The sequence below is a fragment of the Muntiacus reevesi genome, chromosome 1 (genome assembly GCF_963930625.1).
Source record: "Muntiacus reevesi chromosome 1, mMunRee1.1, whole genome shotgun sequence".
Lineage (NCBI taxonomy): Eukaryota > Metazoa > Chordata > Mammalia > Artiodactyla > Cervidae > Muntiacus > Muntiacus reevesi.
Window position 1 is genome coordinate 195,582,622 of NC_089249.1, and position 22,846 is coordinate 195,605,467.

General features: G+C 61.2%; 3 protein-coding genes across 7 annotated transcripts; all 3 read left to right on the forward strand.

The window, feature by feature from the left end:
- LRRC8E (leucine rich repeat containing 8 VRAC subunit E) lies at positions 1–7,860 on the forward strand. 4 transcript variants are annotated; one of them, XM_065933074.1, is made up of 3 exons: positions 1–74; positions 3,692–3,834; positions 4,642–7,860. In XM_065933074.1, exons 2-3 carry the CDS (start codon positions 3,697–3,699, stop codon positions 6,892–6,894), a joined length of 2,391 nt encoding a protein of 796 aa, XP_065789146.1. In that variant the 5' UTR covers positions 1–74; positions 3,692–3,696; the 3' UTR covers positions 6,895–7,860. The 4 variants fall into 4 exon arrangements, with proteins under 4 accessions (XP_065789146.1, XP_065789136.1, XP_065789155.1 ...); XM_065933064.1 differs by lacking the exon at positions 1–74 and adding an exon at positions 3,214–3,447; XM_065933083.1 differs by lacking the exon at positions 1–74 and adding an exon at positions 3,928–4,081 and having other exon boundaries at positions 3,698–3,834.
- Positions 7,861–9,436: 1,576 nt separating this feature from the next.
- On the forward strand, positions 9,437–19,059 carry MAP2K7 (mitogen-activated protein kinase kinase 7). 2 transcript variants are annotated; one of them, XM_065917880.1, is made up of 12 exons: positions 9,437–9,637; positions 11,522–11,569; positions 14,384–14,525; positions 14,680–14,746; positions 14,867–14,980; positions 15,083–15,202; positions 15,298–15,405; positions 15,501–15,680; positions 15,767–15,847; positions 15,971–16,113; positions 16,655–16,700; positions 16,814–19,059. In XM_065917880.1, the coding sequence occupies exons 1-12, from the start codon at positions 9,514–9,516 to the stop codon at positions 16,946–16,948; spliced, it is 1,308 nt and encodes a 435-aa protein (XP_065773952.1). In that variant the 5' UTR covers positions 9,437–9,513; the 3' UTR covers positions 16,949–19,059. The 2 variants fall into 2 exon arrangements, with proteins under 2 accessions (XP_065773952.1, XP_065773953.1); XM_065917881.1 differs by lacking the exon at positions 11,522–11,569.
- Positions 19,060–19,207: 148 nt separating this feature from the next.
- On the forward strand, positions 19,208–22,828 carry TGFBR3L (transforming growth factor beta receptor 3 like). The gene is made up of 7 exons (XM_065917882.1): positions 19,208–19,555; positions 20,493–20,629; positions 20,705–21,013; positions 21,216–21,224; positions 21,342–21,468; positions 21,573–21,731; positions 21,913–22,828. The coding sequence occupies exons 1-7, from the start codon at positions 19,486–19,488 to the stop codon at positions 21,978–21,980; spliced, it is 879 nt and encodes a 292-aa protein (XP_065773954.1). The 5' UTR covers positions 19,208–19,485; the 3' UTR covers positions 21,981–22,828.
- The last annotated feature ends 18 nt before the right edge of the window (positions 22,829–22,846 follow it).

Here is a 22,846-nt window from a genome sequence, read left to right on the forward strand (position 1 = left end):
CGCGAACTCCGCGGGAGTCCCGGCCGCTCAGCTCCCCGGGACACAGGAGTTGGAAACAGCGTCTGGCCCGTGAGGTGAGTAGGTGGCTCTCCGCGCTTGGGGACCCGGTGGTGGGCTGAGGACCTGGCCCACAGGAGGACCGCCTGAGGTGCGGCTGGCCCTGCGACCTGAGCCCTAAGCCGTCTGGGGCACAGAAGGAGCTGGGCGGGGGGTAGGGGGTGAGGGGGGGCGGTGCAGAGAGAGGCCCGGCCCCGGCCAGCCCAAGGGCGCCTATCCAGGGAGCCCGGCAGGCCTGGCCAAGGACAGAGTGAAGATCGAACAGCTAGGGTCCACCCTGGGCGTCTTGATACCCTGTTCCCCTCTCCTCTTGCCAGTGACAGCTCATCCCAGCAAGCCCCTCACCTCCCAGAGCCCTAACACGTGGGGGCCTCCCCAGGCTGTCCCTTCCGGGTCCCTTGAACCTAAAGACTCCCCAGAAGCCCCAGTCCTGGAAGGGCAGCTTGGAAAAGTACTAGGTTGGGACTCCCCAGGCCTAAGGCCGAGAACTGGCTCTGCTGCTACTGCCCCCCCACCCCTGACCATAATTTCTCCCTCGTGTAGAAGTCAAAGGTTAAATCGAGTGCCCTCCAAGGCCCATTTCGGGGCTGACAACTGTCACTGTTTCTTCTTTGCCGCTTAGCTTGGGCGGTGGGTGGAAATAGGGGGTCGGGGGGATCAGGGGCACCCACCACCGCTGCCACTGTTTAGAGGCAAGGTGGGGGCTTGGGGGAGGCATAAGAGAGAAGCAAGGGTGAGGCATGGGTAGGCGGAGCTAAGGCTACGTAGGGGGCAATTTCCCGTTCAGAGGCTGACAAGGACAACTTAACCTGGTAGGTAGAGCAGCCATCCTCCCTCCATCTCTTCTCTACCAGAAGGAGCCCCCTTCTGAGACTCCCTGGCAAAGATGCTTCATCTCAGTGAGATGTTCTTGCTCAACCTGGAACAGAGTGCCTGTGATCAGACAGACAGGACTCAGGGGTCTCCCTCAAACGCTGCTTGTCACAGGCTGGGACACCTTGAATGAGTTATTTCACTTCCCCGAGTCTGGGAAATAAGGGTCTCCACATCCATGCTCCCAGAGTTGGGATCAAACAAGACACCGAAAGCATCTGGTGGCCTTAAGTTCTCTGTCCCCACACCCCCATGAGGCTTTCTCCCCTAGCCCTCCCACCAGCCTGGTTCAGACAAAGGGGGGCCAGTCTTGTGTCTGGGGAAACTTAATGGCAGGTTCCAAACAGTCAAGATTGAGTCATGGAGACAGATAATGATAACCCCATGTCTGCCTTTGTTGTGTATATACCTTGCTCCGTGGGAGCCTCTGACCCATCCGTTGGGGGCCCTGAGTGTCTCTGCCTTCTTGCTTTTGATTGTGGGTCTGGGATGGCCAATGGCAGAGCTTCCACAATTGTGAGATGTGTCCTGAAGGGTGGCAGGACCTTGGGGGCAGGAAGCTGGTCCTCCCTGCCTGTCTGTGTGGCATTTCTGCTAAGAGTCACCATTCTTAATTGAAGCAGTGTCCCTTGCAGGGGCAGATCGCCAGGGTAGGGAGAATAGTGGGTGGCCAGTACTGGAAGAGAGTGTATGGCTGTGTCTCTGGTCCTGGGTCTCCTTTCAGCTTGTACACACGTGCACTGGTGTGTACACTAGAATGCCCCCAGGGTTGTCCCACTCGGTGGCTGCAATTTGGCCCCTGGGGGCTGTGGAGTTGCCCTGGGTGTGTTTATATCAGATTCCCTGGTGTCAAGCCTGTGATGCACTGGTGGGGGGGTGGGGTGGGAAGGGGGTGGGCACCTTTACTGGGCTTGTTGTTGAGGACAGGTTGTGAAACTCAGCGCAAGGGCTGGGTCACTGGGTGAGGGATCCTGTGTTCTATGTACCCCCTTGCGTGAGCCTGGTGCTGGGTGAGTCAGGGACTGAGTCAGGGGCCCCTGGAGACCGGGTGTAGGCAGGTGTGTCGCTTCCCTTGCCTGCCATCCCTGGTGGGATTAAGGGGTGTGGTGGACTGCCCTGACTTCAGCCAGCTGGGCGGGGCCTGCATCCTACAGCCCTGCCCACTTCCACCTTGTCTTCATTCAGTAGTAATAGAAGGCCTTCCAGGGTTATGGGGACCGAAGAGGGAGGCACGGAGGTATCAGAGCAATTGGCTGAAGTGTGGGACAGAGGCCAGGCCCTGCCCCCCAGGAGATGGGTGGGAGGCTGGAGGATGATCCGATGACTCAGACGCCTCCCTTCCTTGCCCAGCCAGGGACAAGCTATCAGGATGAGGACCATAGGGCCCAGGAAACCTACATGAGAAACAGGCGTCTGTGCTCAGTCGTGTCCGATTCTTTGCGACCCCACGGACTATAGTTCCCAGGCTCCGCTGTCCCTGGGATTCTCCAGGCAAGCATACTGAAGTGGGTAGCCATTTCCTCCTCCAGGGGATCTTCCCCACCAAGGGATCAAACCTGCATCTCTTGCATCTCCTGCATTGGCAAGTGGGTTCTTGACCACTGTGCCATCTGGGAAGTGCGAGAAGGATGAGAAACAGGGGCTTTATATTGGGGAGCATGGGTGCTGGGGAGGGGGGATGGACCGGCCTAGGAGCCCCCTCGGAGACAATGGGGGCCTTGCTGCCTCCCTTTCTTTCCCCTTCCAGACCTGGGAAGAGAGGCTGCAGGGCTGCCTGTCTGGGAGGGTGCTGTACCAGCTTGCGGTCCACGCCCCCGAGTGACTTGCGCCTGGCTGTCTGTATCTGGAATAATGATACCTTGGTCTAAAATGAAACCCAGGGACAGACAGAGTAGGCTGGCCGCCCAGGAGCCTGGCAGCCCAGCCCCGTACCAGACGTTGTAGTCGTAGGTGTCACCCTGGCTCTCTCCCTGTGAGTTTTCCATTTCCTGATTCTTTGCCGCTCAGCCCTTGCCTTTCGGGTATCGGTTTTCCGCAGCAGATCCTAAACACTGGCCCCACAAGAAACCCAGGTGTCCTCGTCCCTGCCAACCCCCACCCCCTAGGGCCGACAAGCCTTCAGCTCCGCCACTCCCTGCCCCTGGGGCCCGTAACCAGAGCCAGGCTCCAGCCGGCTTTTCCGGTTGGAGGTTGGAGGTGGTGCCCGGAGCGCCCCTGAAGGGGGTGGGGGTCCCCGCCCCGGAAGTCCCGAGTCTCGGGACTCTCTGTGGTCCAGTGACAGAGGGATCCGGGGCTGGCCGCCTGGGTACCGGGTGTCCGGAGTCAAGGAAGCAGAGCGAAGTGCTCGGGACTGGCGTCAAGGGTGGGAGGAGATGCCTGGGCTCGGGGAGAAGGCCACACCGGCGAGCGGTGGAGCAGCGGCCTCGTGGAATGCCCCTCCTGAGCTCTGAGAGGGCAAGCCCAGTCCCAGCGGGGCAGGGGTCCCTGGGAACAGAGGTGGCGAGGACTTACCGAGCAGTAAGTACTTCCCACCTTAAGCCAAGCATTCAGTCTTAGTCGCTTGGCTCCAGGAAGGAGGTGAGGTCTGGGGGCGGGGGAGGGGAAGGGAGCGCACAGCTGTGGGTTCTGCCGGAGTTCGGCGGGGCGGAGCGCGGATACTGGAGCAGAGGCGTCTTTTCTGACTCTTCTCGGGGCCCGGCTCACGAGGCGCCCTTTCCTGAGGGTCTCTCTCTGCATCCTCCGCTTCCTGCTCTCCTCATAGGAGGGATGATTCCGGTGGCGGAGTTCAAGCAGTTCACGGAGCAGCAGCCTGCCTTCAAGGTGCTCAAACCTTGGTGGGACGTGCTGGCCGAGTACCTCACCGTAGCCATGCTCATGATCGGGGTCTTTGGCTGCACCCTCCAGGTAAGGGGCGGGGCGGGTGTGGCCTGGGTGGGGCGGGGTCTCCAAGGGGCGGGGTCTGGGAGATTCCGGAAGTCTTCCCTTATCCTATCATAGTTCTAGAGACTGGACATCCGAAATAAAAGTGTTGACAGGGCTGGTTCCTTGCGAAGGCTGTGCCTCTCGTCTACACTCTGGTGGCCTCAGGCATTCCTTGGTTGATAGAGGACATTCTCCCTGTATCTTCACAGCATCTGCCCTCAGTGTGAATGTGAGTGTGTGTCCAAATTTCTCCCTCATCTTAACTTGATTACATCTGCTCTGCAAACTATTTCCAGATAAGGCATCAATCACAGGTTAGGTATTTGGGGCTTAGGACTTCAGCCTTTTTTGTTTAATATTTATTTGCCTGCACCAGTTCTTAGTTGCCTCATGTGGCATTTTTACTTGCAGCCTGTAAGATCTTCATTTTTTTTTTTTTTTTAAGTTGAAGCATGAACCCGTAGGTGTGGCATGTGGGATCTAGTTCCCTGACTAGGGATCAAACCCAGGCCTCCCGAATTGGGAGTGACCAGTCTTAGCCACTGGGCCAGCAGGGAAGTCCCTAGGTCTTTAACATCTTTTCGAGGAACATGAATCAACCCAGCTCTTGTATTTCCAGATAAAGTCCCATGATCAAAGGTTTAGTGACTCTTCCAAAGTTACAGCCAGCTGAGGACAGCTGGGGATCAACGCAGACCTCTCCTGCTTCCAGCCTGCTTCCTCTTCCTATAGCTTCCCAGGCCGCCCTAGATCCTTCACCCTCTTTCATGTCCTCTCCCCCATCCCCAGGTGACACAGGACAAGATCATCTGTCTGCCCAGTCATGAACCCCGGGAGAATTTATCTGAAGCCCCATGCCAGCAGCTGCTGCCGCGGGGGGTCTCAGAGCCCATGGGGGACCTCCGGGAGTTGAGCGGCCTCAAGAACAACCTGGACTTACAGCAGTACAGCTTCATCAACCAGCTCTGCTACGAGACGGCCCTCCACTGGTACGCCAAGTACTTCCCCTACCTGGTGGTCATCCACACGCTCATCTTCATGGTCTGCACCAGTTTCTGGTTCAAGTTCCCCGGCACCAGCTCCAAGATTGAGCACTTCATCTCCATCCTGGGCAAGTGTTTTGACTCACCATGGACTACTCGGGCGCTGTCCGAGGTCTCCGGGGAGAACCACAAGGGCCCTGCCGCCACCACAGCTGGGCGGGCGACAGTGACCGTGACCACAACAGCAGGGCCGGGGAAGGCAGGGGAGGGCGAGAAGGAGAAGGTGTTGGCAGAGCCCGAGAAGGTAGTGACAGAGCCCCCAGCTGTCACCCTGCTGGACAAGAAGGAGGGGGAGCAGGCCAAAGCCCTGTTTGAAAAGGTCAAGAAATTCCGCGTGCACGTGGAGGAGGGCGACATCCTGTATACCATGTACATCCGGCAGACGGTGCTCAAGGTCTGCAAGTTCTTGGCCATCCTGGTCTACAACCTGGTCTATGTGGGAAAGATCAGCTTCCTGGTGGCCTGCAGGGTGGAGACCTCAGAGGTGACGGGCTACGCCAGCTTCTGCTGCAACCACACCAAGGCCCACCTCTTCTCCAAGCTGGCTTTCTGCTACATCTCCTTCGTGTGCGTCTACGGGATCACCTGTCTCTACACCCTCTATTGGCTCTTCCACCGGCCCCTCAAGGAGTACTCCTTCCGGTCGGTGCGGGAGGAAACCGGCATGGGCGACATCCCCGATGTCAAGAATGACTTCGCCTTTATGCTGCACCTCATCGACCAGTACGACTCACTCTACTCCAAGCGCTTTGCTGTCTTCCTCTCTGAGGTCAGCGAGAGCCGCCTGAAGCAGCTCAACCTCAACCACGAGTGGACTGCCGAGAAGCTGCGGCAGAAGCTGCAGCGCAACGCCCGGGGCCGGCTGGAACTGGCCCTCTGCATGCTCCCGGGGCTTCCAGACACGGTCTTTGAGCTCAGCGAGGTGGAGGCGCTGCGGCTGGAGGCCATCGGCGACATCACCTTCCCCCCGGGCCTCTCACAGCTGATTCACCTGCAGGAGCTGAGCCTGCTCCACTCGCCCGCCAGGCTTCCATTCTCCTCGCAGATCTTCCTGCGGGACCGCCTGAAGGTCATCCGAATCAAGTGCGAGGAGCTGCGGGAGGTGCCCCTGTGGGTGTTTGGGCTGCGCGGTCTGGAGGAGCTGCATCTAGAGGGTCTCTTCCCCCCAGAGGTGGCCCGGGCGGCCACCCTCGAGAGCCTCCGGGAACTGAAGCAGCTGAAGGTGCTGTCTCTGCGGAGCAACGCCGGCAAGGTTCCCGCCAGCGTTACTGACGTGGCCGGCCACCTGCAGCGGCTCAGCCTGCACAACGACGGGGCGCGTCTGGTGGCACTGAACAGCCTCAAGAAGCTGGCGGCACTGCGGGAGCTGGAGCTGGTGGCCTGCGGGCTGGAGCGCATCCCCCACGCCGTCTTCAGCCTAGGCGCACTGCAGGAGCTTGACCTCCGGGACAACCACCTGCGTTCCATCGAGGAGATCCTCAGCTTCCAGCACTGCCGCAAGCTGCTCACGCTCCGGCTGTGGCACAACCAGATCGCCTACGTCCCCGAGCACGTGCGGAAGCTCCGGGGCCTCGAGCAGCTCTATCTAAGCCACAACAAGCTGGAGACGCTGCCCACCCAGCTCGGCATGTGCTCCAGCCTCCGCCTGCTGGACGTCTCGCACAATGGGCTTCACTCCCTGCCAGCCGAGCTGGGGCTCCTGCAGAATCTTCAGCATTTGGCTCTCTCCTACAATGCCCTGGAGTTTCTACCCGAAGAGCTCTTCTTCTGCCGCAAGCTGCGGACGCTGCTCCTAGGTTACAACCACTTGAGCCAGCTCGCACCCCAGGTGGGGGCCCTCAGGGCCCTCAGCCGCCTGGAGCTCAAGGGCAACCGGCTGGAAGCACTGCCGGAAGAGCTCGGCAACTGTGGGGGGCTCAAGAAGTCGGGGCTCCTTGTGGAGGACACCCTTTACGACGGGCTGCCGGCGGAGGTACGGGACCGGATGGAGGCGGAGTGAAGCCGGGGAGGGAGGACAGGTTGACGTCAATGCGTCCCGGATGCTACCGCCCCGGAATCTACCATTATCTTCGAGGGAGGTGGCCAAGTGGGCCCCAGCCAGGAGACAAGGAACAGACATGTCAGGTTGATGGAGCCCAGGCAAGATCCTGAGACTGGTTTGTCTGGGAGGCTGTGGATTTGGGGTGGAACATCCTGGAGAGATTAACTCAGTCAGAAGACTCTCAGACCAAAACCACACCCGTGTCTTTGGCTTGGCTGACCTGCCCCTAGCCCTGGGCCAGAGATGCTGCCCTCCCCCAGACAGCAACCACAGTACCCCATATGGGGGGTGGGGTGGGGGAGGCTCATCCCAATGGGATTTCAACCCTTTCCCCCTGTCCAAAACAGCTTACATCTGGGGTTTTCTCCCAACGAGGGGACACAGATATAAGGGACCAACCTCCCTCCCCCCAATTTTTATATTAATCTCCTATTTATAAGTTGCTTGCTATGGACACCTGAACTCAGAAAGCAATGGTTCTCATATTTGGCTGAAATCAACATCTCCAAAACAAAACATCCTAGGTCCCACCCTTGAAAGGCTGACTCAGGACGTTGGCTGGAGGCCAGGAACTTGCTGGTAAACAGAAGCATCCCAGGTAATTCTGATTTGGACCATCCCAGGCCTGAATGTTGGGAAATGCTGACCTACAGAGTAGATATCTGGGTGTCGAGAGCAGGGATTCTGAACTTGGTTTTAGATCCCTAGATGCTTTGAGAAGGGCAACTCCTTCCTCAGGAAAATGCTCCTGGTCACAGAAGTTAAAAGCTCTGCAGGCAACTTCAAGCAATCAACATTCCCCCAGGCCTCCCAGGGGGCTATTCATGGACGTGCTAATGATTGGAACACCTGCAAAGGAGGTACATTTTTCTGTAGGCTGGGGCTTTCTTTCAATGTTCCCTATGTGAGGGAGTGTATATCAGTGGGTGCTTAATAAATAACACTAACTATGAGAACTATAATTTTTTTTTTGGCTAAGCTGGGCCTTCCTTGCTGCACTCAGGTTTCCTCTAACTGTGGTGCATGGGTTTCTCATTGTGGTCACTTCTCTTTTGCAGAGCACAGGCTCAGTAGCTGCGGCACAAGGGCTTAGTGGCTCCGTGGCATGTGGAATCTCCCCAGGCCAGGAATCGAACCCATATCCCCCGTGTTGGCAGGTGGATTCTTACCCAGCCCAGGGAAGTCTGAGAATGATAAGTCTGATCCCTTGTGTCCACTCCTGCCGTTGTCTAAGGCTTCTATTCCACCAGACCAAGTACAGGCAAGTGGCAACAGTCAGCTTCCAGAATCAAGGCTATAAGCCTGTTCCCTGGGAGCAGAGGCAAGGAGAGACCTCAGTTAACCAGGAGACATCAGGTGGTCATCTACCTAGCCTTTCTCTGGTAGAACTGCCTGTCCTTTACATTCAGTTATTCTCATGGCTCCACAGTTTTGGATCTGCTTCACCCGTAAGTTGTCACCAGGAGAGTCATCAGAAACCTTCAACCATCAGTTTTGAAAACCATCAGTTTTCTCGTGCTAGAGTTGGCAGGGCCTTGGCACAGCCTGCCCAACCCTGACCTCCTGGGATCCCCACCTCCATGGTGTCTCCAACATGTGAGCCTCCTCCAAGGCACCAGAGAGCAGAAGCAAGCTGCTCACCTGGGCGCCCCAGGGTTCCCGATGGGGACATTTTCCCAGCACTCTTCAGACCAGCTGAAGAAAATGTGTAGGTGGCAAAGACACCAGGTGGAGGAACCAAACCCCAGGTCCTAACGCTGCATTGTCCAGGAGCTAAACAGATGAGGGATGTCTTCAAATTTCCCACGGCCAGTCTGACTTGGAACTCTCTAGCCTTGACCTTGGCCCCACGTCGCTGAGGGCAGGGATCACGCCGCTGGATTCCCACCGTCCAGGCAGTGGCCCAAACCCTACCCCGCCCATCCTTCAAGTCCTCGTGGCCAACCCTGACCCCGCTGAAATGGAAAGGGCTTCCCACAGGTGCCTAATTATGGTGAGTAGGCAGCAATTAAACACAACAAGGACCGTAACGAAGCACTGTCCGAGATGAGAAGGGCAGTTTTGGAAGGCGTGGGTGCCAGCTAGGGCCGGCCGGGAAAAGAAAGAACCAGTCTGTGGATAGCCTGGCGACCACCGAGGACAGCGGCAGGAAATTAAAAAAAAAAAGAAAGAGAGCGAGGGGCCAGGAACGCGCATGCGCAGCAGACGGCACGCGCGTACTCTCGTTTCCCCTTCTGTACGCCTGCGCGCTGCTTTCTCCACCCACGGCTCTTAACTGAATGGTTTTCAAAAAGCGCCTCCTGCCGGAGCTCTCGGGGATTTGCACATGCGCATCACACTGGAAGGATGTGTACGCTGCCACCCGCGAGCTCTAGGAGGCGTCACCCCTCCGGCTGGGACGAAGCACGCACGCGCGGAGGTTCGCATGCGGGAAGGGCGGGTGCGCGCCCCGGGCATGCGCCGTGCAGAACGAGACGGCGGCTCGGCGGGGTCATCCAAGCGCAGGCGCAGTGCGGTGTTTGTCTGCCGGACTGACGGGCGGCCGGGCGGTGCGCGGCGGCGGCGGCGGCGGGGAAGATGGCGGCGTCCTCCCTGGAGCAGAAGCTGTCCCGCCTGGAAGCAAAGCTAAAGCAGGAGAACCGCGAGGCCCGGCGGAGGATCGACCTCAACCTGGATATCAGCCCCCAGCGGCCCAGGCCCAGTAAGCACGGCGGCATGGGGGAGGGGGCGGGCGGGGCGGGGCGCGCGCCGCGGGAGGCCCCGCCCCCGCCGCCAGGCCCCGCCCCCGCTTCCGGGGCGCTCTTGCTCCTCCTCCTCTCCGCCCGGCTCCCCGCTGTCGGCCTGCGGGGAGAGGGTCACGGTGACCCGGGGGTCGTGGGGCCCGTGAGCTCCCCGTCAGTCCTCACCCTGCCTCGGGGCTCCCCCTAATGGGGCCTGGGAACCTAGTTACCGGCTCCAGGGCGAGGCCCTCCGTCTGATGACCCGCCCCCAATCACCGGGAACCTCGGAGCCTCTGTCACCTACTCTGAGCCTTGGTGCTCCCACTCCATGCAACCATGACCACATCCAGCTCCTCCGTATACGTGTACACATCCCTTTTCACCAGCTGATTCCACTGTCGCCATCTCAGAGACTGTGTCAAGAGGTCCCCTCCCCCGCCACCTGGGTCCTTGTCAGCCGGGTTCAGCAGATGACACAAGTGCGCCCGACCTGGGGACACCTGACATCGCTGGACCGTGGATAACTGCCCCTGTGATTGTGTCTAGTGCTCCCTTCTTCCCGCGCTGAGATCTTGTCATTGGATCAGCAGACTTCCTGCCACATAGCTTTTTACCCACCTAAGCCAGGCCTCTCCTTATACTCCTCGGACTAGTTTCACTGCCACCATCTTTCTGGATTCTCCAGAAATAAATACGCAGCTTCCAAGCGTGGCAACTTTGTCACCTTGAATCAAGTGACTCCCCCTTCCACACACAGCCCAGGGACACCTGAGGCCAGTGTGAGGCTACCTGGGCATCCCAGGATATACACGTACCGCTCCGTTGTGATCCCACGACCTCAGCACCTGTCTGTCCGGAATCCTGTCCTCTGGCGTCAGGAGCTGCCCCTCAACACCCGCGCCTGGCCCGGGATCACCATGCGACATCTAGTCTGCTTGTAACGTCCTGCGGAACCCTTCCGCACATCCTGGAAGCTCACAGGGAGTCAGATTTTACCCCTTCCTACTGACCTGATGAAGAGCATCCTCCACACATGCTTTCTCTTCTTTATATAACTTTTTTGGCCACTTCTTGCGGTATCCGGGATCTTAGTTCCATGACCAGGGATGGAACCCGTGCCCCCTGCCTGCATTGGAAGTGCAGAGTATAAATCACTGGACTACCAGGGAAGTCCCCTCCCACACATGCTTTCTGTGTCTCTTTTGACCCAGCAAATTCCCCTTCTTGTTAACCCCACTGATATGACTCTTGTGGCTTATGTAGCTCCCTGTCGGCCCATCTTGAGAGGTGCGGAAGATAGCTGCTCATCTGGGTACTCCCACCACTCCCTCATCACCCCCCATTCTCGTGTATGGTCCACTCCCCACCCTCCCTTTTCTGCCCTTGGTCCGTGTGGGCTCCTTACTGGAGTGAGGAGGGGTCTCTAAGGGCCCAGGAAGACCCCTGAGGCAGCAATGCTGTGTTAAGACTCTGCCTGGGGTAGGAAGCCCAGCCAGGACTGGAGGGCTCCCACCAGGCTCTTCAGCACTGTTCCCCCTCCAACCCCAGCGTGGATGAGACAGGCCCGATCAGGGCCTGGGGTGCCTGGCAGGGTGGCTGTCCCAGATGGGCAGGGAGGCACAGGGAGGCCCACAGAGAACATGCCCTGGGGAGCTCCCTCCTGGCGCCTGTGTCTGTCAGCTCCATCCCATCCTCTCAGCCCTCCCATCTCTGTTGTTCTCTGCAGTTTGGTGCCGCGTGCCTCCCCCCTCCTCCTTGTTATGATTTGATTTTCTTTTCTTTTGGACAAATCAGTTGTTTCTGTTGTGATTTATCGTGGTGTTGTTTTTCTTTTTTTTTTTTTTTTCTTCCTTTTCCCCATCCAGTTATTGTGATCACTCTAAGCCCTGCTCCTGCCCCGTCCCAACGAGCAGGTACCAGCCTTTTTATCATCGCTGCTTGGATCTCTGCACCATTGACCTAACCGCTGCCCCGGCCGCAGAATGCCATCCCTCCTCCCCCCCTCCCTCATGCTCTGTGTGTGCGTGTGCATCCCCCCGTCCCACCCTCACTCTCTCTCCAACCACACGGTCAACGCCTGGCCCACCCGGGCACTTCCTCTGTGTCCTGTCCCTTCCTGCTCCTCTGTTCCTCTCGGGCTCAGGTCTGGACTCCCCACAGGAGGAAACAGACTCCCTCCCCTGCCAGGAGTCTGTCGCCTGCTGAGGGGGTCCCGAGTGTCTGTGCGCGTGCCTGCAGGCGTGTGTGTGTGTGTGAGTGGAGGGAGGGAAGGTTGGGCTCCCTACCTGCTGATCCACTTCATCAGCTCAGTGGACCCATGTCGCCCTCACCCTGTGCTGAGCAGTGCTAGGCCTGGAGGGAGCCCATCTGTTCCAGGGGCTGGTGCTCCCCTGGGGATGGAAGGCCCTGGAGGTTGGGGGGTCCTCTGGGCAGGGAGAAGTGGAAGAGGCCCTGTGCCTTGGAGGAAAGGCCCAGTGGAGCAGGGTCATGGATTCTGCAGGGTTGGGGGGGTGGGGTGCGGCGGTTGGGAAGCCTGGGGAGAAGGTGGCATTTGAGCAAAGTCTCCTGGGAGGTGGGGGAGCACAGGAGTGGGAGGAAACAGCCCCCCAGGGCCCAAGAGGGAGCCAGGCGTGCCTGTGGGGAAGGTGGGGGATGGGGGGCAGGCTGGCCTCATTGATCCTTGTGTGTGGAATAGGACTGGGTTGGGAAGTGTGCGTGTGTGTGTGTGTAAGAACAGGAGGGAGAGCTGGCTCTGTCGGTCCTGTGGCGTGGCGTCTGCACGTGCTTGTGGGTTCGTGCCGTGCCCTGTGTGTGTGCGCGCGTGTGCTCGCTGACAGCCTGGCAGGCTGCATGCTCCACCCCGCCCCACCGCCCTATGTCTCCCTCACCCTCGCTCACTCATCCTCCTCTTTCCCCTCTCCCCGTCAGTCTCTCGCTCTCATTCGGCCTTCTTGACCTGCTGTGGGCCCGGCACCACCTGTGTGATCTCCGTTCTCAGGGCCTCTGTATACCTCCCCCCCGCCTTACCCCTCAGCCATCCTGCACTGGCCCCTCTTAAACACCTACCATGCTTCAGTTTGTGGGACTGGCTGGAAGCCTCTCTCCCCCCACAAGCTGCCTTGGCCCCGGGCTCTGGGGGAGCCTTCAGAGGGCCCGGTGGACTGTGTGAGGGGTGGGGGGCCGACAGGGCACAGAGAGGCCGAGGGAGGGGAGGGGGGTGGTCCTCACACAGGGAGCCGATGACAGCGTGGGGCAGCCTGCCAGGGATCCAGGGTCCCAGAGCTTGAGGGTCTTTGGGAACCCTGGAGAGTGTCCAGCCAGAGAGGGAGGGTTTAGGACCAGACTTCTGGCCGTGGTAGAGCAGGGAGGGCCCCGGAGGAGAGACCTCTGGGCCAGTGAAGGGGACGGGGCTCAGCCACGCTCTCGGGCTCCCAGAGCTCTTCCGTCACTCTCACCAGGCCCTCCTGGGACTGGCAGGTCAGGCTCAGAGGTCTGCTCCTCACTCTGACTGCAACCAAGGTCGTAGGCCAGCAGGGCACAAAAAGTGCCTGGGCGCCAAGAGCCACACTGTATCTGTCTACCCATTGGTCACTGGGCCCACGTCACCAGGCGCCTGCAGAACTTGCAGGGGAGACGCTCCTGCCCCCCCGCCCAGCTCCCAGCCCACTCTCCAGGGGGAGGTGAACCTGGGGGGTGCTTGTAACCTTCGGCTTTCCCAGCCAGGGGCTCCCTTCTGGAGGCCGAGTGCCAGGGTCCCTGAGGTTCACGGGTTCCCTGGAGAGTCGTCCATCTTTTCCAGGGCCACTCTGGCCTCTGCTCCCACTCTGTGGCCTGCCTGGCCCGGAGGCTCCTTGTCCATCAGGGGCCTGCTCTTCTGTCCCCAGCTCCTCTCTGGCCTGTCTCTGCAGAGCCTCTTCTGGGCAGCTGGGCCCCAAGTCTCAGCTCCCATCTGTCTGTCTCCCACCCTCCCGTCCCCTAACGCCGCCTGCCCGTCCTGGGGTGCCCGCTGCCTGCCTGCTGCCTGCCCGCCTGCCTGTAGCATGCCCAAGCTGTCCGCATGCAGGCTTCTGGAAAGAACCGAGCTCCCCTCCTGACCTGGCCCCCGTCCCTGGAGCCCTGCCAGCCCCTGGAGGGGCTGGGTCACCTGGCTCCCTTTACCTGAAGGACACAGGTCCAGCTCGGGCTCCTGCCCTGGTCGCATTGGCCCCAGCTCTGCAGGCCAGGCCGGAGGCTCACAGAGTCTGCTGGCCAGAGGGCAGTCCTCCCTGACCCTGAAACAGAACAGGCGAGGCAGCCAGAAGCCTGGGTCCCTCACCCACTCTCTGACCAGTTCAGCGTTGCCACCTTCTGGGGGCGGTGGCCCTGGGCCTCTTACCGGGCAGAGTGGGGAGGAAAGGGCCCCAGGGTGGGGGCGGCCTACCCGCCCGAGGTCCACTAGCAGCCTCAGGGCCTCCTTTCTCTATCAGCGAATACTTGGGATGAACCCTCAGCCTCTGGGGACCACCCTTCCCCCACAGCCTGCCACAAGCCCTTCCCAGTCAGGGGGGCCGGGAGAAAGCACCCCGAGAGTGGCCTAGGAGCAGGGCACACCCCCTCTACCAGGGCTGGGGGCTGTGCCGGCCCACCTGAGGGATACCGGGGAGGGAAGGATGGGGGCGCCAAACCCTGCAGTTGGGGCCAGCCGGGAGCTAACCCCCTCCCCACCCCTGGTTCTCACCACCCCCCAGCCCTACAGCTTCCACTGGCCAACGATGGGGGCAGCCGCTCACCGTCCTCCGAGAGCTCACCACAGCACCCCACGCCCCCCGCCCGGCCCCGCCACATGCTGGGGCTGCCTTCAACCTTGTTCACACCCCGCAGCATGGAGAGGTGAGCCACCTGGGGGATGGGAGATCAGGGGGCGCAGGGCCAGCCTCGGGGTGGCGCTGGTGAGCTCTGTATAACCCCCTGTGTGTTGGGGGCTGGGGTCACCTCACGTTGGTCGGGACCCCCCTCCACCGGCACCCACTCCCTCTCCCTTCAGCATCGAGATTGACCAGAAGCTGCAGGAGATCATGAAGCAGACGGGCTACCTGACCATTGGGGGCCAGGTAACGTGACGCACTTCCCTTGGCAGCCCCAGGGAGGGTGGGCGGGACACAGCTGGTAGATGTGGGCCGGGGGTGAGGGCAGAGGCCCCCTGGATCCCCAGCCCTGGCTCTCCTCATCAGCGCTACCAGGCGGAGATCAATGACCTGGAGAACCTGGGGGAGATGGGCAGCGGCACCTGCGGCCAGGTGTGGAAGATGCGCTTCCGGAAGACGGGGCACGTCATCGCTGTCAAGGTGAGCCCGCCACGCCCTGCCCGTGGGAGCGCAACCCCCTCCATGTCCCACGGGGGCCCCGCGCCCCAGGCTCCACGCTAAGCCCTCGGCTGTCCTGTGCAGCAAATGCGGCGCTCGGGGAATAAGGAGGAGAACAAGAGGATCCTCATGGATTTGGACGTGGTGCTCAAGAGCCACGACTGCCCCTACATTGTGCAGTGCTTCGGGACTTTCATCACCAATGTGAGACGAGGGCTCCCCCCAACCCCCCCATCTCCTCCCCTGGGCCCTGAGCCTGTTGGGTGGGCAGAGGGGTACAGCCACTGCTGTCCCTGCAGACGGATGTCTTCATCGCCATGGAGCTCATGGGCACGTGCGCAGAGAAGCTCAAGAAGCGGATGCAGGGCCCCATCCCCGAGCGGATCCTGGGCAAGATGACGGTGGCAGTGAGTGGCCTGGAGGGCACAGGTGGGCAGGCAGGTGCCCCCCCAGCCTCGGCCTCCATGTCACTGACCAGTGCCCTCCCCTGCCTACGCTGCAGATTGTGAAGGCGCTCTACTACCTGAAGGAGAAGCATGGCGTGATCCACCGTGACGTCAAGCCCTCCAACATCCTGCTGGACGAGCGGGGCCAGATCAAGCTCTGTGACTTCGGCATCAGTGGCCGCCTGGTCGACTCCAAAGCCAAAACGCGGAGCGCTGGCTGTGCCGCCTACATGGCAGTAAGTGGGGGGCCCCGGGGGCACCAGTGGGAGGGGTGGCACACCCACCCCAGCCCCAGGGGTCCATCACCCTCTCCCACCGGCAGCCCGAGCGCATCGACCCCCCGGATCCCACCAAGCCCGACTACGACATCCGGGCCGATGTGTGGAGCCTGGGCATCTCCTTGGTGAGTTGGGGCCCCGGCTTTTGGAGGCTGGGTTTTCTCGGGGCGTGGAGGCAGGCAGTGGCAGCAGAAAGGGCAGGGCCCCCTCCTCCTTGGCCAGCCCAGCCCTGCCCATTTCTCTCCCAGGTGGAGCTGGCGACAGGACAGTTCCCCTACAAGAACTGCAAGACGGACTTCGAGGTCCTCACCAAAGTCCTCCAAGAGGAGCCCCCGCTCCTGCCCGGACACATGGGCTTCTCGGGGGACTTCCAGTCCTTCGTCAAAGACTGGTGAGCACCCCCAGCCCTGCCCTCTAGTCTGGAAAGCAGGGCAGGGTTAGACATGACCCTGAGCTTAGGCCACTGGGGTGGGGTGAAGGGCCCCCGGGGATGGGGGTGGGGGGCTGCGGATTGGAGCCAGAGCCTAAGCCCTAGGGGCTAGAAGTTGGGTCCAGACTCAGCCACAGGGGACCCCTAGCCCTGGGGTGTTTGGCAGGGTGGTTCTTGGGCTTCGCCAGGGAACTGTGAATGAGCACAGGTGTCCCAGGCCTGAGAGCTGGGTCCACACAGGAGCTTCCGTGGAGGGGGAAGCCCACCCATCTACCCACCCCCCCCCCCACCTACTTCCCCCATGGGCATCTCAGTGTGTGTCAGGCTTCTGTCACAGATGAGGGGCCTGAGAGCCAACCCCGGCCCCTCTGTCAGCACAAGGCTGAGGGACGGGGAGGACATGGGCTCTGGCCTGCAGATCCAGCAGCCCTGACTCAGTGGGGCGGGCAGCCAGGCCCCTTCTCCCGGCTCTCATTTCTCTCCTTTCTCTCTCTCTCTCCAGCCTTACTAAAGATCACAGGAAGAGACCAAAGTATAATAAGCTACTTGTGAGTACCCAGGACCCCTCCCAGCCCCCGTCCGAAAACCCCTGCCCCACTGGAGGCCAGGCGGCCAGGGAAGAGACACCCTGGTCCTGAGCCCCACCCCCTTGGGTCCCCAGGAACACAGCTTCATCAAGCGCTACGAGACGCTGGAGGTGGACGTGGCATCCTGGTTCAAGGATGTCATGGCGAAGACCGAGTCACCGAGGACAAGCGGGGTCCTGAGCCAGCACCACCTGCCCTTCTTCAGGTAGCCGCACGGCAGCGGCCGGCCCGCTGGGGGACACGGCCTCAGGCCCCCCTGCCCTGCACAGTCCCCCAGCTGCCCGCCAGGGGAGCCCTGGGACCCGGACGGCCGACGAGGGCTGAGGACAGATAGTAGGGGGTGCCGACCCACCCCCGACTCCCTGCCCACCAGCCGTGGACAGATGGGCCTGCCAGGCCCCAGCCCTTTCCCGTCCCGGGATCAGCCGGCCGTACACGTCCCCCTACCCCGACAGACACTGTGAACGGAAGACAGCAGGCCGCGAGCAGTCTCGCTATTTATTCAGTTGTAACCTCTGGGCTGGGGCGGCCCCCAGGGGTCGGGAGAGAGCCGCCATTCCCTGCACCCCCCACACCGCGCTGTCCCCACCGCCCCCTCCATGCACACATGCGCCCTGGCTCCATCTCCCTCTCTGCCACTTCCCTCTCTACCTCTCTGGCTTTCCCCATCTCCCTCCTTGCCTCTGCCTCTCTCCTGGCCCAGGCCCTGCCACCCCCGGCAGGACCCCTGGGTCCACTTAGGTCTCTGGCCAGTGATGAGCCAGTTGGCAGGCGCCCTTCCCCCGGCAGGCGGGCTGGACATTGTGACTGCAGCCGGACCCGGGCTGGTCTCTCTCTTTCTCTCTCTCTCTTTGATCTCAGGGGGTCCTTTTTGGAGTTTATTGTATTTTATTGTACTTGGTGGGGTGTTTGGGGGTGGGGGGAGGAGAAGAGCTTGTTCTTATGGGCTTTGTTGGTACCTTCAGAAACTTTTACCAAAGTCGTGTTTAGCTGCTTGTGGCGGCAGCCCCCCGAACTGCCTGTGGGTACTGGGGGGCTGGGCTGGGGGCTGAGCCGTGGGGGCTCGGGCCACCACCTGGGAGACACTAGTCCCAAAGGTGGGCTCTGGGGGTGGGGGATTGCTCCTCCCTCAGGGCTGGAGACTGGCCAAGCTTGCAGGGGTGAGTGGAGGACCTCAGGGGGTATGGAGGAAGCCCAAGGGGCCATGGCCACACAGGGTGGCCTTCAGGGACAGTAGGCGCGGGGCGTGGTGGAGGGCAGCCGGCGCTGGTGTGGCAGGGAGGTGGCGGAGGGAACGGGTGACAGGAGGGGGTCCATGGGGCCCCGGGAGGCAGGGATGAGGGTGCACGGATTGGACACGGGGGTTCGAGGATGTGTTGACAGGGACAGAGGTGGGAGCAGGCCAAGGGCTGGGCGTGTGCAGGCAGTCACGCCCTCGTAGTGGCCCACGAGCGCCCCTCGACTCACCCGGAGCTGGCCAGTGCCCAGCCCGCCCTGAGGCCCCGGCGTCCATGGGGCCCTGGGCAGCAAGCAGCCAGAGCAGGAGGGACTGTTTCCTTGTTGTTGGTGACGCATGCGAATCAAGTGGACAGTAGAGCAAAATAACGTAACAGGAAAAAAAAAAAAAGGAAAAAGAAAACCCCAGAAAAACCACAAAAATCAACCAACACCAAAGGTGAGGAACCTCGCTGGATGTAGCTGAAGCAATCTAGACTAGGCATCACTGTACCCTCCATTTATCTCACCGAATCTAGTTACTACTAGGGTAGTCACAAAACGCCGCATGTTTAAAAAGTACTCGAAGTCATCTTTGTCCCCCGCCCCAGGGGGTGGCCACCTTTTCTTGTTCCAGTCCCCTTTGTGAGGGGAGGGGGGCAGGGTGTGGGGCCAGTAGGCATGGCCTCCACCCTCCCTTGCCAGGGGCCTTTCTGGGTAGCCGGGAAGGTTGCGTGGCCAGCCCCAAGGCCCGCACAGGCCTGAGGCCAGCTGCCTGGGTTTAATTTCTATTTAACTTTATTTTCTGTTTTGTGTGTGAGTGTCCACCCATGTCCCCCTCCCCTTCAGTGTTAAATGGGAGCCTCTCCTTCCCCCACCCCATGTCTCCCTCCCCGCGCCTCCCAGTCACCAGCCACCAGCCACCCCCCTCTCAACCAGGCAGAGGGCAGAGTGGGCAGCCAGGGGCCTGGGGCGGCCTGGCCCAGCCCATCGGCCCACCACCCCTTCTCAGGCCGCCAGTATTGCCCCATCCCTTTTTAAAACAAAACGCCCTCGTTTGTAAATCCTTAGACGCTTGAGAATAAAACCCCTCCCTTTTCTTCCACTTGAGTCTGTGGTGTGTGTCCTGAGCCTAGCAGCAAGGTGGGAAAAGGGGAAGGGGTCCTGAGGCCTGACCTTGGAAGTGGGGGGCTGGGAGCCATTCTAATGGACAAGGCCTATGCAGTGAGGGGAGGCAGGGCTGGGGGCCGGAGGGGTTGTTTGTAGTGACTTGCTGCATATTTAATGGCCAGTGTGTGGGACCTCCCCCTAACCCGATAGCCACAGGTCCGGTGGGAGAGCCCTTAATCCCTGCCAGGCCTTGGGCTCCAGCTCTGATGTCTACCCAACAGTCTTCCCGCCCCCGCTCCTTGCCTCCTGAAGTGGCCACCCAGCCAAGGACAGGGCCACCTGCCCACCTCCTGGGTGTGGGTGCTGCCTGGCTGGCGCCTCTGCCACCAGCTCTGTACTTGCTAACTTCAGCCAGGCCAGCATGCTGGGCACCGCGCTCCTGCTGCTGGCCCTGCTCCCGGGGACCACCACCTTGCCCAGCGAGCCAGCTGGTATGTACAGGCAAGGGACATGGCCTGGCACAAACCCGTTCCTGTGCTGCCCTATCAACGCAACCTCTCATCTACCCTGCCTGGGGGAATGGGGGTGGGTGGGTGGAAGGTGGGGTCTCCCCCACCCCCAATTCCAGGTTGTCTTGGATCCCCAACTTCAAACTCCCCAGCAGCCATGGTGAGGCTAAGGGCTGTGGGAGGGGAGTGGTCTGCACAAATGATCTTAGGTACTGTGCACGGTTTAGATAACATCCTTTGAGAAGAACATAGTCGAGTGCCTCCTGAAGGCAGATGGGGGTAGTGGGGTGACCACACACCCCAGTGGGGGCTCCCCGGTGCCTATTCCCTTTGCTGCTGCTGCCCTCAGTCCAGAAGTGAGGAACCAGACATGGGGAAAAGCCCTGGACCCTGGTGGCCAGGCTGGGCTTCCATGATGCCGAAAGGGCTGGAGGAAGACCCCCTTGCTGTTATCCCCAACCCTTAGAAAGGAAAGGGTGGGGTCAGCATCGTCCCCCCTTAGACGGCCCTGCTATGACCCCGAAGCAGTCCCTGGTCCTGGGTGGGTGGGGGGAGGAGAGGACCTTTGTGCTCACCCAGACTGACCATCCACCGTCAGGCGCCCCTCAGCCCCGCCCCCGCCGGGGATACTTTGCCCGCTGCAGGTGGAGAAGACGGGGTCTGGGAAAAGGGGCGCCTCCCCAGGAAGGTGCAGCTTTGCGTCCAGGCTCAGGGGCTGGGCTGGGACGTCCTGGGGGTCTCAAGAGGGTACATCACAGCAGCTTTATGGCTGAGGGTGTGAAGCACAGAGCCGAGCGCAGGTGAATCCTCCACCACAACTGCATCCATCTTCCAAAGAAGGCAGGGGAGGCGGGAGGTTGGCCGGGGGAAACAAGAGACAGCGCGCCCTCCCTCTCCTGTGCCACTCTCTCCCCGCCAGAGCCCCCGTTCCCTGCGGCGCCCGGGCCCTGGCCGCGCCGACCCCTTTTCAGTCTGGAGCTGTCGGACGCGGAGGATGCCTCCCCGCGCCGTGCGGGGCTGCTGGAGGTCCCAGCGGACAGCCGGGTGTTTGTGCAGGTAGACGCGGGACGCACGGAGGTCGGGTGAGGGCCGGTGGGGGCTGCCGATCCTGACGGCGACCCCGCCCCCCAGGCGTCCCTGACCCGTCCCTCCGCGCGCTGGGGCTTGGCCCTGCACCGCTGCTCCGTAACACCGTCCTCGCGCCCGGCCCCGGGCCCCGCCCTGGCGCTGCTGCGCAGGGGCTGCTCCGCGGACTCCTCGGTCACCTTCCCGCCACCACGGCCGCTCCTCGGTGCCGCCGGTCCCGCGCGTTTCAGCTTCCGCCTGCGCCCGGTCTTCAACGCCTCTGTGCAGTTCCTGCACTGCCAACTGAGTCGCTGCCGCCGCCTCCACAGAGCCCACTGGACGCCTGCGCCTTTGACAATGCCTCCACTGTCCCCGGTGCGCGGGCGCAGGACCGGGAACCTCGGCGCCCGGGCCGATCAAGGGTTGGGCGCAAGCGCCTCTGACATCCGAGGGAGAAACTCCTTAGGGTTTGGACATCTGGGTGCTTTTAGACCTGGGGGCGGTGGTAATCTCGAAACTGGGAGTAGGTACTGGGTCTCAGGCTGGGGTTGGGGGCAGAGACGTCCGAAGGGATCAGATTTCCAGGGTTCTAGTGATGGGATCCCTGGTTGCAACAGAGTGCTGGACACTTAGATCTGCCTGCGGCCCAGTCCGTGGAGTCCGGCCCCTGACATTCCCGTCTCTTGTGCCCCCTTCCTTGCAGTGTCTGCCTCAGGATGAGGCGTGCGCGGGCGCCGGCAGTGGCAGCGATGAGAGCCCGGGTGCTGACAGCCCCCACCTGCACACACTGACGCAGCCCATCGTGGTGACTGTGCCACGGCTGCCCCCCAGTGAGCGCGCAGCAGTCCTCCGCGGGGGGACCTCTGGGGTCCAGAAGAGGGGTGGGGAGGACATCTGAGGCCTGATCCCAGTCTTAGCGTTGTACTTCTCACAGGGCTACCCAAGGGCTTCCCCGGCAGAGCTGTGCTCCCCGAGTCTCCCGCGCCGGCCCCGCAGGCCCTGGAGCCCGCGCCGGTGGTAGCGCTAGTGTTGGCCGCTTTCGTGCTGGGCGCCGCTGTGGCTGCCGGGCTCAGCCTCGTGTGCGCGCACTCAGGTACCAATCTCCGCCATCCGGGATCTCCGCCTGGCCCCCAGTCTATTCCAGCCGTCGGCCTGCTCCGCCCTGAACATCCCTAGACCGGCCTCCGCTACGCCCGCAGCAGCCTCCAGGGGTCGCCCTAGCTCCGGCCCTGCTCACTGCAACCCCTACTCCTCAGCTTCCCTCTCTTCTCCAGCGCCCCAACTCCCCGGTCAGCCCCCGAGAGCCTCGCCCAGCGGCCCCCCACCCAGGAGGCCCCAGTGAGGCAGGTAAGTGTCGGGGCGCAGGAAGGAGGGAGAGTGTAACGTGGGGCCGGTTAAGACAGATGGAGGAGGGAGGTGATGACAATGATCTCCATAGCCCGTTCTTTCAGAGAGGGCAATGGCACCCCACTCCAGTACTCTTGCCTGGAAAATCCTATGGACGGAGGAGCCTGGTAGGCTGCAGTCCATGGGGACGCGAAGAGTCAGACACGACTGAGCGACTTCACTTTCACGCATTGGAGAAGGAAATGGCAGCCCACTCCAGTGTTCTTGCCTGGAGAATCCGAGACGGCGGAGCCTAGTGGGCTGCTGTCTATGGGGTCGCACAGAGTCGGATACGACTGAAGCGACTTAGCAGCAGCAGCAGCAGCCCGTTCTTTCTGACAGGCGGAGTTCCAAATGATTAACGCATATTAATCCTTGCAAAAACTTTCTACTATAATCCCCATAATATAAGGAAAATGAGGCACTCTCTGAAATGGACTTGCCAAAGGTCACAAAAATTTAGTGGAACTGGGATTCGAACTCAGGTGGTGGGTGACCCGTAGCCGACTGCGGGTTTAGTGTCGTGAGAAAGGATCTCAACACCTCACACAGGCACTAGGCAAAGAGAATTCAGGTTTCAGACTCTCCCTAGTTTCATCCACTCTCACCCGGCCACGCAGACTGATGGGGCGATGGGCGATGGGTTGAGAAGGGGGTGACCAGCCTTAGCGTCCTCTCCCCGCTCAGCCTGAGTCGCCTCTTTCCAGAGATGGAGAGCCCACAGCAGGATCCGGAGACAAACCAGCCACGGCCTCGTATTAGGCCCGCCAGTACCTGGGACTCGATGGGACTACAATCGCTGCGCCCCGCCCTCCTTGCTTC